We start from the raw sequence: 17745 nt of genomic DNA on the forward strand, positions 1-17745 counted from the left end.
TATCACATAATGATTTTTCGAAACAGAAGATCAAAATTGTTTTTTTACATAAATGTAATTGCAAAGAAGAAAATAAGAAAAACCATTTTAAGGATATTCTGGAAATATCTTCCACCTAATCAAGGAAATTTACGAATGAGGGCTCAGCATTAAGCCTTTGAATATGTAAGTAATGCCGGCGTCCTGGCATAGGGGTAGCGCGTCTTCCCCGTGACCTGCGCGTCCTGGGTTCGAGTCCCGGTTCGGGCATGGTTGTTCTTCATCTGTTCTATCAGTGAGATGTGTGAATGTGCCCCCCTGTAAAAAGGGGTTGTGCAAGCGAATGTGATGCGTGAGTAGCGAAGACGTACTCTTGGCCTTAATTATCGCTACTAAAAAAACAAGAGACGCTCCCTTGGCTTAAAATCGCTGACTTCGTCGGCGATCTTGCCCATGGCAAGTGCCATTATAAACAACAACATATGTAAGTAATAGGTTATTTTCCATATTTTAGTGTTAATTAACTTAATGGTAAAAAATGTCGAGATTTCTTTAAATTTCTATATAATTTATTTACAAACGATAACTGCTGGTAAAAAGTAAAAACTGATTTTTTCTACTCGTAAGTACAATTAAGTTTTATATCGCTTGAGTGGGAAAAAAATATTCATTTTCTTAAAAAGAAGGAAAAGAGAGTAGGGAAAAGAGGCTTCAAGATTTGTACAGCTTCAGAGCCTAAATTTAATCAGGCCCTGATACATCTAAGTGATGAACTAGAGAAACCCACCACTATGTGACGTCATGTCTGAATATTATTGATTCTAATAATGTTTTCCTTTTGAACTTTGAATCGTGTTTGGCAACTGGAATTTCGATTTTTTACTTCTTTTTTCCTTGTTATCTGTGCAGTGTAATGTTTATTTCTTGAAATTTTTAAAAATCTATATTAGTTATTGAATTAGATTTAGAATTGAATTATTATACTATATAGAAATATGTTTCTATCAAGTCGAGCAAAGTTAAATCAGGTAAAGAATGATATCTTCAAGCAGTCATCCTTTTTTCTGTGCTAAATGAATAGCACAATTATATGTCAAGAAAATTTTTTCAATGTTTTCATATATGGACTATTGCTGAAATATTGATAATATTATTTTTTTTTGAGTAAAAATAATGCTTTGGTGTGGCGAAAAATGTACAATTCCCATTGAATGGGAGTTGTCAAGTTTCGATTTCTGAACAAGCAAAAAAGTTCTGCGTTTTAAAAAGTGCTTTCGTTTATGTAATATGATTTTTATCATCAGCATTTATATATATATTTACTTAAATAATGATGTAACTAGACATTTGTTTTACTCTCTAAATTAGTTAATATATTAAAGGAACAACTTTATGAGGTTCTTTAACGATCCTAATTTGGGTAATTTGTAAATTTTCATTTTTATGCTCTCGACTATGTGTTAGATTATTAGAAATGTTAGTTAAATTATTAGAAAGTTTTCAATTTTTTTAAAAAAAGGGATTAAAAGATTTTAATAATGTATATATATATATTTATCTTTTTCTTCCAGCAGATTGATTTATATAAATATATTGGAAGATCATATTTTTGTGTATGTTAAAAGTTGGGAAAAGAACTTATTCAGAATATCACATTTTGAAAACTCGAATTAATTTCATCTATTGTGAGCATTTTATATATATAAGTAAATTGAAAAAAAAATGGAAAATTTTATTAAAATTGATTATACTTTTTCATATTTATGTAAATGAAAAATGTAATTCAAGCATGTCAGATTATTTTTTTGAAAGTTGAGTTAGATGAAAAAATTTGTTATAGAAATATCCTGTTAGGTATTAAAAAAGTAAAAAAAAAAAAAAAAAAAAAATGTTGTGAATTAATGTTGATGATGAATTAAAGTTATTGTTAAATTTTAAAAAAATCTTTAGTGTTCACAGCAAAGTTAAAAATTTAATACAATATAATAAGTTTAAGGATTACAAATAGTTTTTGTGCCAATTTATTTAAAGTAGGCTTGATTAAATTCCTTTAGGGTTTCAAATATTTCTAAAAAAAAGGAGTTAAAAATTTCTAATTCATTTATATATATATTGTATAATAGCATAGCTTTGTAATTTTTAATTCAAAAAGAAAGTTCGAAAAAATAATTTTCTCTTAATATTCAATTTTTTTTGGGGGGGGGGCGAAATGTTATTTAAATTGTGAATTATTTGAAAAAATTGAGAAATTTTATGAAAGTGTTATTATAATTTCTTTTGTATTTAAAAGTATTATTTAATACAAGGAGAAGAGAATAAATATATAATAAATGTTTATGCATTTTTGTTTTATATGGGATATCTTGATCTGTTTTAAATGTAAAAGAATACTAGAAAAAAATTTATAAAATTTTAAAATAATAAAAAATTTGCTTCTGTGTTATTTAACAATTGTTTTGATAAGATTTGTCATTTATTTAGCGTAAGATCATGTATATGGCGTGTCTTTTTTTAATTAATCTAAACTTTTATTTTTGTTTTTTTTAAATTATGTCAGGAATAGTATATTAGCAAGTATTATAAGTAATCAAATCAAATTTTTATTAGCCATTTTTTTAACAATTACTTTATTAGAAGTTCATGCTGTTTAATGATTTTCTTTTTTATTTAGTGTGGTTATTTGTTCTTGAGACGGTTTAAAGGTACATTGGTTATTGCTGAACATAATGAGGGTAAAGTTGTTCCAATTACGTACAGTGCCATTACTGCTGCTAAACAGTTAGGAAGTGAAGTTACTGTTCTAGTTGCTGGAACTGAAACATCTTCAGTAAGTTATTAAATCCTTCATTTCCACTTATTTCATTTTGCTTGTTTAATGTTATTCAGTTCCTGTCTTTGAAATTTTACCAGTATTTCAATACTCTTATTTGTTCTATCAGATTAATGTAATTTGATTTCACACAATTTACTTTATCCTTCTTGTTATTATCTCTAGTCATTTAAAAAGGAAAAAGCATTGCAATATTATATTTTTTGTTGAAAATAATTATAATTAAAGATGCAGAGCTTCATGGTCATATGATTTTTCTATTAAATATTGTTTACAACATTTATTTCTTAAGATAAATAAGGGTTATGAAGTGCAGAAACTGTAAGACAACCATGGCTATATAATATTTCATCAATAGTTTTGCAAAAGTTTATTTTGATTTAAAAAAAAACTTTTATTGAATAGCGGAAATTAAATAAAGTAAATATATTAAGTAGTGAAATATGAACATTTAAAATTTTATACTTGCTGAAAAAATCTGTTATTTTTCTGCTAACTGTATCAGAAATTAAGATTCGTAAATACAGGGTTATTAAAAAAAAATGGATCCAATTTAATTTGTATTTCACGAAATATAAATTAGACATAAATAGTCTGCATATTGAAGGAAAAAGGTAATTCCAAAGTTTTGTTTAACACTGCTTAAGCAGTGATAGTTATGTAAATGACCACTTAAGCGGTGGTTACATGTTAGGATGTTCATGGCAATAGGTAGCCATTTTGCTTCACTGTCAGTTATGAGTAAAATGGCTACTTTGTGTCATAAGGTTTTCTCACTTCTACTAACAACTCTAGCAGACCTGCGTAATTGTGTCACTCCTGTGATGCATTCAATTACTTAAGAAAGCTTCTTCACTTATGGGATGAGTGTGGTACTGCTTAGATGTTTTATCATGCAGCAAAGGGAGGACACATTGAATATTTATAACCTGTGTAAAAAAAACAACAACTTTGAAACTTTTTTGTTTTATTAGTATGTAGATTGTTCATGTCCAGACACTGGTATGAACAGTGTATGTTATACACTGGTTTTCAAAAATTAGGTAAAAATCACAAGAATGTTGCTTATTCTAAAAACTCTTTAACAAAACTGTCCCACAGTATACAATACATAGTAAGGTATGAAATAACATGAAAAGAAATTATCAATGCTGTTACAAAAATATGTGTAAAATGAACAAGGATGTATCAGTGTAGATAACAAACATGTCTTCAATATGGAGTACGATTCTCCCCCCTCCCCCCCAAAAAAAGTAATATAGCACATATAGCTGTCTATATAACTTATGCTGTCTAAAAATTCTATAGAAGGTGAGAACCATTGCTCTTGCAAAGCAGTTATGTGGGAAGAGTTTGAGGAGGAGGGTTTAGAGCATCTGTAGTCTTTCTAAAGCATTTCAATTATGCTCGATGAGATTTAGGTCCAGTGACTGATCTGGCCACTCCATACTCCTCCTGGTACATTGTCTATTGCTGAATTGTTTCCTGTTGAAGATAATCATTCACGATGCAAGCCTTGTGTGGTCTAGAGTTGTCCTGTAACTGGAAATCATCACCTTTTGTTCTGGCATAAAAGCATTCATAACGATTAAAGATGTCAATTTGTATATCCACTCAGAGATATCATCCCCAACACAGACATTGCTGCCTCCATATGCATCTCTTCCATGGATAATGGTTTTCCAAGTACTCAAAAAATCTATTAACTCTACTGTTGCTATTGGGATTAAACCTGGACTCATCCGTAAAGAGAACTCCCCTCCAGTGATCAGACGTCCAGTGGACATGTTGATGTGCCTCCTTCAAACATTCCCTTGGCATGAGTGACAGGCAAATGGCTAGCTGCCTTGAGTAAACCAAGTTTGTAGAGTCTTCTCTGAACAGTTCATGTTATCAACAACTTTCTGGTGGCTGCAGCAGAGGAAGATTTGAGTTGAATCAGATTTGTGGTTTTATTCCTTTGTATGTATAACTACAAATATGAGTTATTAGCTCTCATTGTTGCATATGGCTATCCATGGTTAAACCTCCTGGATGCCAATTATGTGGTTAGAAATTTTTGCCAATGTCTGTGAACTGCAAAAGGACTCGCATTTAATCATCTAACCTTTTTTTTATCTGTCTTTGTACAGTCTCTAGTCGTCCAATAGTTCTTCAAGCAATTGTTACTTGAGGTCATTACTTGCCTAGATATTTTTATCTCAGTATCACAGAAAAATTTGCAGGCTTGCTTTCAAACTTGTAATGTTATGCTCTTTGCAGATAACATATTCCGATTGCAGCTCCATTACTTTACATATTGCAGTTTCAGCAATACTTATTTAACAATTATTATATTTTCTTACTTCCTGTTATTTTCATGATTTTTCCTTCATTTTTGGAAGTAAGTGTACTTCACTAAATACAAATTAAGTAAATTGGGTTATTTTTAAAATAACCCTGTGTATTACTAAATTAAAGAAACAGATTGTCTAGGTATTAAAATTTGTTTTCTAAATTTTTAAATGGAACTATCTACTTTTTTTTTTAGGTAATAGCTCTGTGTATTTTAGTGACTTTTTAGCAGAAAAGTTAAATTTATTACATTGTAATATGTTGTCTTTAAAAATTAGAAGTTATTGTTTTTTGTGTGTGTATTGCAGAATATGGAATCTCAGGGTGACTTTTTTTTTTTTTTTTTTTGCTGTATTGTTCTCGATCTACTTGATATTGTGAAAGTTTATATATATGTTACGGCCAAAGCCCTAAATCCGCCAGTTCGCGAATTGGCCGGCCAATTCTTGATCTGGCCAACGTTGTAAACTTACCAGCCAATGTCCGATCTTTTCTTGATTTTGGGCTTTGGCCGGCCAATTCGCGAAATGGCTTGGGATGATCGGCCAAAGCAAGAAGAAAGGAATCAAGAGCAGATTGTTTTACACCCTGTTAAAAATGAGTACTTCTGTGTAATTTTTTTTTTTAGTACAATTGTTTCAGAAACGAGTTTAAATATTAGTGACACCTCTGACTTAAAAATAAGCTTGTAATATATAAAAATATGATCTTGTGTTATTCTGTTCTCATATTAAAGCCATAATCGAAATTATTCAGTGAACATATATACTGTAACAATGTGATAGCGTGAAGATTAGATTTGTGCCCTTCAAAATGAACGAATTATATCTTGAACAAAGGCATTGCGTATCGTGTATGAATACAAAGGCAAATTGAGTATTCAGTTTTCAGTTACCTTTAAGGGTGATCTTCAGTCTTTTTCTGCTCCATGGACCTAATGTTAAAGATCCCAGATCACATTGTCTCCCGAAATATCGCTTAAAAAAATATGAAATTTTTTGCAAAGGCAAATAGCAAAAATAAGGGCTAATTAAAACAAATATGAAGGACAAATAGTTTTGTTATTAATATCATTTTAAGACATTTCTTTGTTGGCGCCATCTGTCGAATTTCACCTACAACATGTCCTTATCTATATTTTATACATGAATGTCATTATATTTATTTACCACTAGTCGCCTTTGTCTACTATTGCTAAAACTTTCAATTAATGTAACTTGTTCTCTTAGTAGCTTTTTCTGCAAAATATTTTTGAGCTTCATATTAAGTGATTGATTTAGCATTTATTGACTAAAGTTATATTAAATATAATTATTTAGTTCCTTTAGACCATTTTGTTAGCAAATGTATGCCCCAAATTAGCTGATGGTCGCTGTTTAGAATGATTATCCTAAGTATATTAAACTATGTTTGCCTTAAATTAAATTATTTTATTGAATTAAAAATATAGGTATTGTCTTTTCCTTCTTATACTTTTCATATCCTTATACTTTTTCTTAAATATATATATATATATATATATATATATATATATATATATATATATATATATTCATTTTATACAGACACCTGCCGGAAATTACAATTTTGTTTATTAAATTTGCAATAATAGTTGATTTATTTTTTAATTTAAACTTCTATCAATGTTATGGCAACACGTTGATAAAAACTATTTTTTTTTAACTTGACGTGCTCGTGCAAATTAAATTTCAGCATAATTTAATCTAAGCATAATTTATAAATTAAATTTTAAGCTTAAGTTTAAAAAAGCTTTGATTTGATGCAAAAATCGATTTTGAGCTGTAATATTTTCTGATTATAGCGACAAAACGCCGAAATTACGCTTAGTTTTTAATTAAAATTCTAATTAAAAATTTTAAAAAATCGCTCCACAGTGCAAATTCCCTACCTCTAAAGTATATATATGCCAAATTTGATAACTGTATGTCAAACGGTTTGGACTGCAGAGCGCCAACACATACACATGCACGCACGCACAAACATACATTGAGTTTTATTTATAAGTATAGATTATCATATCGGGCTTTGGCCAAGGATTCCCGGCCACTTCGCGAAATGGCCAGCCGAAGTAGAAAATACAATATTAATTGCAAGTATTTCGGACTTTGGCCAATTCGCGAACTGGCCGTAACATATATATATATATATTGGTTTTTGTACTTACAAGCATTTTAGTTACAGCATATATATAATTATGATGCGAGAACAGATTTTTTTAATGAGTGGTATGTTTTGAGATAAAACCAAAAGTGTATTGCACTTTATTAATAAAATGAAAATGAAAACAACAATTTTTGGGAGTTTTTTGAGATACAAAAATACCATGTCTTGCTTTACTGAGTTTCTGAGAATTAATTTTAGCAAGTTTTATCCCATTGACCATTGGATCATGTAGATAATGATTTGCAAATGTTTTTTTTTATGTGTTTCATTTATCTAACAATGTTACAACATATTTTTAATTCATTTAAATTTTAATTTTTCATGAGTTATACTGTACTTTTTTAAAAAAAGATTTCCCAATTTTTTAAGGTTGTTTCTGAAGTTTCTAAAGCTGAAGGCGTTAATAAAGTACTTTCTGCAGACAATGAAGCTTTCAAAGGACTTTTGCCTGGTATATTTTGATATTTTTTTCATCTGTTTTAATAATTATTACATGCATAATTCTGATTTCTTGTAGTGTTTATTTTTTTATTACTCATTTTCATTTAGTTTAACTCATTGTATGTATTATCAAGCATGCATCAAGTTTGTAGGGAAGATTTAGTAGTTTGTGGAGAAATTTGTAGGGATCTGATTTAGATAAAATTTTAAAATATATAATTCATTTGCTGTATGGTTTGCTAGAGTTTTGAAACTTTGAGAACTTGTATGTTCTCAATAATATATGTATGTTCTCAATAATACCCTATTTTATGTTTTCCGGTGACTTATCTATGTATATAATTATTCTAATTATCATTTAATCATAAAAAAAAAGAATTATACCCTGGATGAATGTAATAAATATAAACCCTTACATAACAATAAACATAAAAAAAAACTTTTCATAGACCTATAACTGCAGGGGTGTTTGTGCTCCGGGGAAATTCCGGGGATTTTGAACTTCGATACCCGGAAATTCCGGGGATCGTCGTTCAAAAGGAAGTAGGAATAATAATGAATTATTTATTTTGATCTGGGTAATTTTGTTTGCTTTGAAAGCAGAAAACGCAAGGTCAGTGTGTGTGGTGAAAACTTTTCCTTTCTTTCTCCAAAGGCAGTGATAATGCGTGAAAAGCGGGAAAAAACTTCTTTTTTGTTCTTTCCTTATTGCGAGTTATGACTCATTCCCCCGGTTCTCGGACATTCTCTTCTGGATTCTTTTCGGCAAGTAGGCGCGGCAGAAAAAAAAAGGGAGAGACTTCGTTCAACCAGATGTGCGATAACGTGACTCTGGGTTCAAAGGTCTTATCTCTCCTGGCGTGGCGCCAATAAGTAGAGAAGGGGGATTTTTCGCTGTATTAGCTATTTGTTATTGATCGCTTCGCAACTTTTTTTTCTCCGCTGTGTAAAATTTTCGTTTCATTTATTGATGCACGTGTAAATTTTTCGTTTCGCTTATTGAAATATTTTTTTATTTATGTACGCAAGAGAATTTCACTTTGAAATTTCAGCATATGAAACAGAAATTACCCCTTAAAAATTCATATCTAATTAGTTTTACAGCATTAGATCCAGAGCTAAGAGGTAAAACCAGTACAATATTAGCTTTTGAAAAATTATCATCTTTTATGTCCCATATTTTTAGTGATAATGAAAAGTCAAAAGTAGAAGCTGAAATAAGGTTATACCAGAGTGATATTGATATCACCAAAGAAATGCTCTACACATCTGATGAAAGTGGAAATCAAGTCAAGTGTACAATTGATAAATATTGGTCTAAAGTTTTTAATTTAAAAGATGATTTCACAAATGATTATAAGTATCCTACATTGGCTAAATTGGTCAAAGCCTGCCTTAGCTGCTTCCATGGCCCATTAGTGGAAAGTGCATTCAACTTAATGGATACGCTTGTCACTGACTATAGAACCTCTCTTAAGATTGATTCCCTAGATGCAGTGCAGACTATTAAATATGATTTAATGGCTTCTAAAGAAACCTCATGTGAAAAATATGGCTCAAAAAATCCAATGACTGATCCAATTCACAAAGATCTCTTACTGAATATGAACAGAAGTTGGAAAACATATCAAGAGGACTTAAAAACATGTATTTCAGATGAGTCGCCTATAAAAGTCTCTGAAAAACCTTCTACATTAGCAGAAAAGCAAACTGCTTCTACCTCTGCATGTGCAGTTCTCGAGGAAATTTCTTCAACTGTAAATGAGGAAAATAAAAGTCAACCTTCCTGCAATTATGAAGTTCACCACAAAAGAAAGACAAGCCCACAAACATCAGAAAATAAAAAAAAAAGCAGCAGAAATTCGATAATTTTTTTAAAAAGAATTAATTCAGGTAATTTAAAATATTTGCATAAAATGTAGTAGTTTATATGTTTGAAAATTTATGGCTATTAATTTTGCAAAAAAAAGTAATTCATTGAACTTTTATAATTAGGTCATTCAATACTTCATAATTGTAATTTTTCATTTCTCCCCCCCCCCTTTCTCGAAACTCCAAAATGCCGGTAGTAAGTCCGTAAAAGTTTCCGGGGATTTTTTGGGGTCCCACAAACACCCCTGTAACTGGAAATATTTTTGTATTTAATAACTGAAATATTTTGGTGTGTTTTCAAGTGTCCTATGTAATTTTCATTATTTGTGTTTTCTGTTGAGTAAAATTTTGAGCTGATGTGTAATTTTTTTCCACATCTTATGTAATTTTTTAAAGGCTATTATTTGTAAATAAGAAATATCATAAAATTACATTAAGGAGAGTGTTTATTTAATTTTTATAATATATAATCAATTAGAGTTCATTGTTTGAACTGGTAATAAATAGCCTACTTGTATATCTAAATTGAGAGATTTATAGAAAATTATACACTTTTTTGAAGAACATTTTTAACTTTTGGTTTTAAATTACAAAATCTGATTTAAATAAAATAAGTGAATTATTAGTCATATCATTAATAACATTAGCAATAAATTTTGTTTTAATGTGCTTTGCCTGTGTTGAGTTATTCTTAATGTGAAAAAGAATGTGATTTTAATAAAGATAAGGATTCAAAAAGGCTAAATAGAATTTTGTTGTAGTTTGCCTTTCTTTTTAGAATGTTTTTAATGATAGTTTTCTTATGATAGACAAAAATTTCAGTTTGATTTTTGTATTTTGTGTTTAAAAAAAAAAAAAGAAGTGATTTTACATATAATTCATTAAATACGATAAAATTTCTTTTGTAGAAAGCTTAACACCTTTAATCATTGCAAGCCAGAAGCAGTTTTCTTTTACTCACATAGTTGCAGGTGCTTCTGCTTTTGGAAAGGTAATTAATTTGCTGTATATCAAAAGATAAGTATGTATAACTTAGTGTTACCTATCTTTTATGGAAATCTTCAGGCAAAAATCAGCTAGAATTAAATACTATATATACCTTTCATAATAAAGAAAGTAATTAATAATCTTGTTAATTTATGTAATATTGTAGTTATCATTATGTTAATTATCATAAACAGTGTTACTTAATTGGTCATTATGTGTTAAACGAGATCTTAAATTTATATGTCTTAGAAATTGTATGTATAAATCCATAATATAATTAAACTTATCAGAGAAATTTTACTATAAATTCTTTGTAGGAAATCTGATTCTTATATTATGCATAATGTTTTTTTGTGTTGATTTTATATTTTACTTTTCAGCTGAAAAATTTTATATATGTTATATGATGTATACAATTTTTGACTGTTTGCCATTATTTTTTCTCCTTTTAGAATTTGATACCAAGAGTAGCTGCCAAATTCGATGTTTCTCCAATTTCTGATGTAATTGGTATTAAAAATGCTGATACATTTGTACGGACAATATATGCTGGTAAAATTTGTATTTAATGATTTTATTACGTGTATTGAACCATTTTCATTGTTATTAACAATTTTTACCTATGTTATATAGCAATTTTGCTTTGGCGATCTCATTTTTTATTTTTATTTTTTATTATCTCACATGTTCAGGTTAAAATTTTTATGCTTAAAAATTAAATTCTTTGCTTTCTAAGATTTAGAAGTGTAAAAATAATATCTGCATAAACTGCATGTTTGTCAATTTTTTGAGATAATTTTTATCGCATTAAATTAGCGAAATTATTATACTATTTCTTATAAGAAGCTAATCTATTTTATTAATATATGCTGAGTTTATTTCTGTATTACTGCTAGCCTGAATTTTTTTTTTTTTTTTTTTTTTTTTTTTAAATCAGTTTGGTAACAGTTTTAGGGAGAGATTTGTATGAATTAAATTATTCTATTTAGATTTTTTTTCCCTTGAAATTTAACACTTGTTGGATTATTTTTTCTTTAGGCAATGCTATCCAAACACTGAAAGCTAAAGACGCAGTGAAGTTGTTAACAGTAAGAGGGACCAATTTTGCTGCTTGTGCTTTAGGTAGTAGTGGAGCACCTTCTGAAAAAGGTTAATGCAGTTGTATTTTTTTATTAATAGTTTATGGTTTTGAATCTAGCTGTTTTATAACTACTCCAGCATTTTAGTGTTTTGAAGTCATGCAGAATAACATAAATTATTTGAAAATAATGAAGACGATAAAATATTAGAAGTTATTATTGATATTATTACTTTGTCATTATTAAATTGTTTTAAATACTTAATTTTTATGTGTGTATAGTACAGAGTAAAATTATTAATGTACAGAGAGGATAATATGACATTAGAAGTTTTTTCCTTCTTCTTATGTGCTAACATCACATGGGATTAGCAATTTTATTGTTGTAGATCTGTGATTTAATTCGAACATTTTGTCCTCTGAATTAAAAAATAAGTTTTTGTCTATCAAATCAACTTTTTAAGCTGGAGTACTCTCTCTTTGCCTTAACTCACACAAAATATGTATATAAAAGAACAGAAAGAGATATTTATCAAATGTGTTGTTCACAAAGAATAGTTTTATTCATATAAAGACTACATATAATTATTGCAAGTTCAATTGTGTTTATACAAATTGTAAATTTTTTTAACTGAACAGTAAATATGCATATCTACGTAAAAACTTTTGCTTATAGCTTTTTCTGGAGTTCTTAAACTGTGAACATTCTCACTAGGCACTCATATAATAGTCAGCCATTATATGTAAATCCTACATACATTGATACTGTGCCTCTATGACCTTCAAATCATGGTGGAATCACTTGCTGTACTCATCACTAATTGAACAATATTTATCAGGAAGTCAGCAAGGTTATTATGTAAAAAATATAATTTAATGGTCATGTTGCAACCAATTTTAAAGCTTTCAAAAAGTTGCTGGACAATTGTGGTATAATTCTCTGCTCATCTATTTTCAAGAAAGTATTTGACAATGTTTTTGATTGCTAAAGAAGCATTCTTTTCAAGTTCTGTCATTGTTCTGTTGAAATATCAATATTTAATGAGCTGCTTGGTCTGTAGGTTATCAAATACAGTGGTATTTATCAATTCAAATATTAGGCTAGGAAATGCTGAAATGGGATACATTAAACAGTCTACTTCTGTTGTTAAAGCTTCAACAAATAAGCGATCCTGTTTTATATCATAAGTGTAGATATAATGTTCTCTCTGCTGATAAGTAACTGATATAGAATGTTTGGATCGCCATGTTTCAGGTCAGATTTTAGTTGCCAATTTGACTGCGCTCGGTGCTTTTCCAGAGATCTGCTGTCCACATATACAAAAAACAGGAGTATTTGGTATATCTGCATTGCTGGAAGCAGCTTTTAACATAAACACCAATGATTTTTTTTATGCATATAACATTTAAAAAAGGAGTGATTTCATGCAAACAAATGAATTAAAAATAGCATTATTGGCTGAAATTCCCCTCCCTCTTTTTTTTCTATGAAACCATGTATTTTATGATCCATATACACAATCCATCATTATTTTGTAAGTATTGCAGAAACACTTTATCTTGATAAAAAAAAAAAAAAAGAGGACAATTTAGCTTCTTTTTCAAGCAAGTTTTTTTTCATGCAACCATGATATTAATAGCTGTGAATCTTTTTTGATAATTAAAAATCTATTATACCAAATTATTCAACTCATGTTGCTCAAATTCCTTAGGAATAGAATCATCTTCAATTTCAACATCATGGATCATGGGTGTCATTTCAATCTTCACCAGACTAGTATTCTTGTATTTAAAATAATGTTAATTCTTTGAAAATTGGTGCTTTTTATATTGCTAAATAAAGCACTGTGTGTATAGCTAATAGTAACTTGGATACCTTATTTTACATTTGTTTTTCTTGTTATGTCTTGATGTTTTCACTATACAAAAGTAACAAACACTTGAGTGATATCTCTGGACTCTTGCTAAATCATAAATATCCAGATGGAAATTTATCACGTGGTCCCATCGTTCATATCCATAAACTCTCAATACTTTGTTTGCACACTTTGTAAGGAATCTACGATGTACCTTGATCACTGATTTTTACTTTAAAATAGGTAAAATAAGTCTGATAAATGCACTGATTTTTGACTGTTGACTGAATTTTGTAAAAATGACACATATATAACATAATGAATTGGATTGTTTTATTAAAATATTTAAAACGGTTTTCTTGATTTTTTTTCTAGTGATGTTTGAATGAGCATTTTTTTGTTTTATTTTATTTATTTTAAATTTTATTTATAATGTTTTAATTTTTACCCCTTTCTAGTGTTGCTTTGTATTTAGTTTTGTCCTATTTAACTGATGACTTTGATATGAAGTTGATTTAAGATTGTTTCTTTAATGAAATAATGGAGTAACAAATAATTAAAAGCTGAAAATATAATTTAAAAAATAAATTTTCTGTTAAATTATTTAAAAAAATTATGCATTGTTACAAATATATGTGAGAATATGAATATGACCGCTGATTTGTTAGCGATTCTTTTTGGCTGCACTTTTATTTTTATTTACCAGTTTAATTTTTATTTATCAGTGAAAAAAAATATTTTATGAATCTTTTAAAATAATTGGATTATATCTCTAGTTTGAATTTCAATTTCAGCATTTATTAATTTATTCAGAATTGCTTACTATTGCGCGAAATTTCATGCCTAACTTTTTTTTTTTTTTCCTTTTTAATTGAAGAAAAAGTTTGTTTTAATTTTTAAAAAGCTGGGGGAAAACGAAAGAAGTATTTTGCATTTCTTTATTTCCCTTTTCTTTTTTTTTCCAGCTCCTGCATGCGAAATCAAAAATGATATCTCCTTTTGGATTAATCAAGAGCTGTCAAAGAGTGAAAGACCAGAATTGACCAGTGCAAAGCGTGTGATTTCTGGTGGTATGCATTTGTTTTATTTTATTGTTCTGTGGAATGTACAATTATTTATTGTTGTTTAATTGCTAGGTTTTGAAATTGAAGTTAATCTGTATATGTTGAGTATGAATAAAAGTTTATTTCTGTGATTTAGATATCGAAAGTTAAATATTTTTAGTTATTTTTATTTGATCATTAAAAGTAAAATGAAATTTGCCAAAGATTTTAATGAATTTTTATGAGCTTTTAATTTTTAATTATCAAAAGAGCCATGCATTTAAAAATTTTGGTGGATTAAGATGGTTCAGATCATAGATTATAGGCTGGAAAATTGTTGCATCAGCTTCTATCTCACCAAAGATCCATTGTATTTGTGGCTCTGGTTCATGTTAATTTCTCCAACATGAGACACAATAAAAGGTGTAAGTTTGAAACATGGCATACCAGCTCAAATGTCATTTTTGTTGTTTAATCACAATTTAAATAAGCTTGTGTTCTTTCCCAAAATGTAGCTTCAAAACTGGATGACCGTTTAAAGAAATCATGTGTATAAACTGATTGAAAACTAGTTATCACATTGAACATTCCATTTGTTTCTTCTAAAGTATTCTGAAAATAATAGATAACTCTTTTCTATATCAATCAGTTTGAATCCTTAAGAGATAATTCAACACAGCATGCATTTTAATTGTACTTCAATCTGTTAAATGAATTTTAATTAAAATAGCTAAAGTTATGTATAAAATATATGTAAAACATTACTTGAAAAAGTAATCTTATATTTCTTTAGTAATTTTTATGATTTAACAAAATAGTCTTGAGTTTTTATTTATCAAGATTTATTTGCCAATGTCATATTGAATAGGACAATATACAGAAAATAGGAAAGAAGAGTATAAAAATATATTCTGAGCTTATTTATTTTTGGAGGAAATTTCTTGACACAGCATTTGTCGCTGTGGGAAAAATATAGCTTGCACAACTCAAAGTTGAAGTTACAGTGAAACTGTTGCTCAAGTGATTCGGGAATTAATTGGGAATTATTACATATACCTGCTTATTTCAATTAATTCATATCTGAAATACTAGATAAATTTTGTATTAAATATTTGTGGATTTGAAAAACAAGGAGGGATATAATATTGATTCAAAATTTTAATTTTTTTCTTCTCCAGGCCGTGGTTTGAAGAGCGGAGACAATTTCAAGTTACTGTATGAACTTGCAGATAAATTAAAGGCAGCTGTGGGTGCATCACGAGCAGCAGTTGATGCAGGATTTGTACCAAATGATATGCAAGTGGGGCAAACAGGAAAAATTGTAGCACCTGTAAGATTTCTTATGTCTTTTTTTTTATTTTATGGTTATTTCTAAAATTATAAATGATTTTGAATCCATTTGTGATATGCAGTTTATATATTTTTGTTTTAATATTTTCTTCTGAGTGTTAAGTATTTTATCTTATTTGATTTGACTTATGCCTATCACTTTATGCATTTGGTTTTACTAATGCTTTTGGTAGTCTTTTATGACAATGAATAGACAAAATCTGTTATAAAAAGATATGTTAATAATAAAATTTACATTTATTTCTCACCAAGGAAGAATGATAAATGATAAGTTTAATGTGGATGCAGAGTCTTTGATAGGATAAATAGGGTATGAAAAAAATATTATATTTTCAATCATACAAAGTAAAAACTCTTTTATCTTTTAAATAAAGAAGTTTGTAATTTTTTTAAACCTGAGATTTTAAATTTTTATTGATGTATCCTATCAAATATAAACGTTTTTTCAGTAATGATTTTGTATACAAATATTTTTTTTTTTTTTTTGTAAAGGATGAGGTATATTCTTTTCATCTACAATTGTACTTCTAAAAGAATTAATGATGAAACATCTAGAACTCTGAAATTGTCTTAAATGAATCGGGCTTTCTTTTCTTAGTTGTTTCAAAGAAAATAATAGTAACAACTAAGAGAATATTTTTACCTTAATCTAACTGTAAATTCTACATGTTTGTCTTCTTATTTACATAATTTCTAAAACGATTTCTCTTTAAACAGGAATTATATGTAGCTATTGGAATCTCTGGGGCAATTCAACACTTAGCAGGAATGAAAGATTCAAAGACAATTGTGGCCATTAATAAAGACCCTGAAGCCCCTATATTTCAGGTGGCAGATTTGGGTTTAGTTGCTGACTTATTCAAAGTTGTGCCTGAAATGACAGAAAAAATTGATCAGTACATCAGTAAATAATTTTGGAAAAAATGTGAACCTTAGATAATTTTTTTATATAAATAGGAAGTATCTTATGGCGTCTTTGATAACTTCCTTTTAATATTATACAAAGAATATTTTTTAATTTAACATTATTTGATGTGATGTTTCAGATTTTTGGGCAATGTACAGACATGCTCACCTAAAGATGGGTGTGTCATTTAATTAAAGTATTTTGTAAACAATATGATATCCAGTATGTTTTCATGACTCAATAAATATATATATTTTTTTTTGCAGTTAAGACTTTTTGTTTGTGTATTCTAATACTTAATAGTTCTTTAGCTGTTGAGATAGACACCTCCTCTATTAATACAAAGGGCAAATATTGTAATTGAAAAAAAAAATGATTATTATATTTAGTCCCTTCCTAGAGTCTGAGGGGTGAGTGTGAAAAGCTATTTAGAATTATGTCCGACTGTGAAAGTTTAACCTTGAAATTGGTATGAGTTTTTTTATACCAATATTGCACAAAATTTTACTTTTCAAGATACATTTGAAATTTTCCAGAATGTTTTTGATTTTATGATCTGACAATTTTGTTTAGACACAACTGCATTCATTTTGTGGATATACTTTTAATTTAGTAATATAATAACAGGTTCTTTACATGTGAACACAATAAAAATTCAACTAGCAAGATTGATGAAGTTTAATGATTTTTTTCTTGCCAGAAAGGCAGATCTGTATAAAATCCTGGACCTAATCCATTATTAAACAAATCTGTCACATGAACTCAATAATGCCCTGATATGAAAAATATTGACATATAATAGGATAAGAAAATTGTATATTTTAGCCAAATCATTAAAGAGAAATACAAGGTAAGTCGGAATGAATGCACCATTTGTATAGGTG

The 17745-nt window shown here is 28.5% G+C and overlaps 1 protein-coding gene across 1 annotated transcript; it reads left to right on the forward strand.

The window, feature by feature from the left end:
- The first annotated feature begins 847 nt into the window (after nucleotides 1-847).
- LOC129967093 (electron transfer flavoprotein subunit alpha, mitochondrial-like) lies at nucleotides 848-17126 on the forward strand. Its single transcript, XM_056081763.1, has 9 exons — nucleotides 848-1007; nucleotides 2651-2806; nucleotides 7697-7778; nucleotides 10549-10631; nucleotides 11080-11179; nucleotides 11666-11776; nucleotides 14527-14631; nucleotides 15783-15934; nucleotides 16672-17126. Exons 1-9 carry the CDS (start codon nucleotides 975-977, stop codon nucleotides 16864-16866), a joined length of 1017 nt encoding a protein of 338 aa, XP_055937738.1. The 5' UTR covers nucleotides 848-974; the 3' UTR covers nucleotides 16867-17126.
- Nucleotides 17127-17745: the final 619 nt, after the last annotated feature.

The sequence above is a fragment of the Argiope bruennichi genome, chromosome 1 (genome assembly GCF_947563725.1).
Source record: "Argiope bruennichi chromosome 1, qqArgBrue1.1, whole genome shotgun sequence".
Classification (NCBI taxonomy): Eukaryota; Metazoa; Arthropoda; class Arachnida; order Araneae; family Araneidae; genus Argiope; species Argiope bruennichi.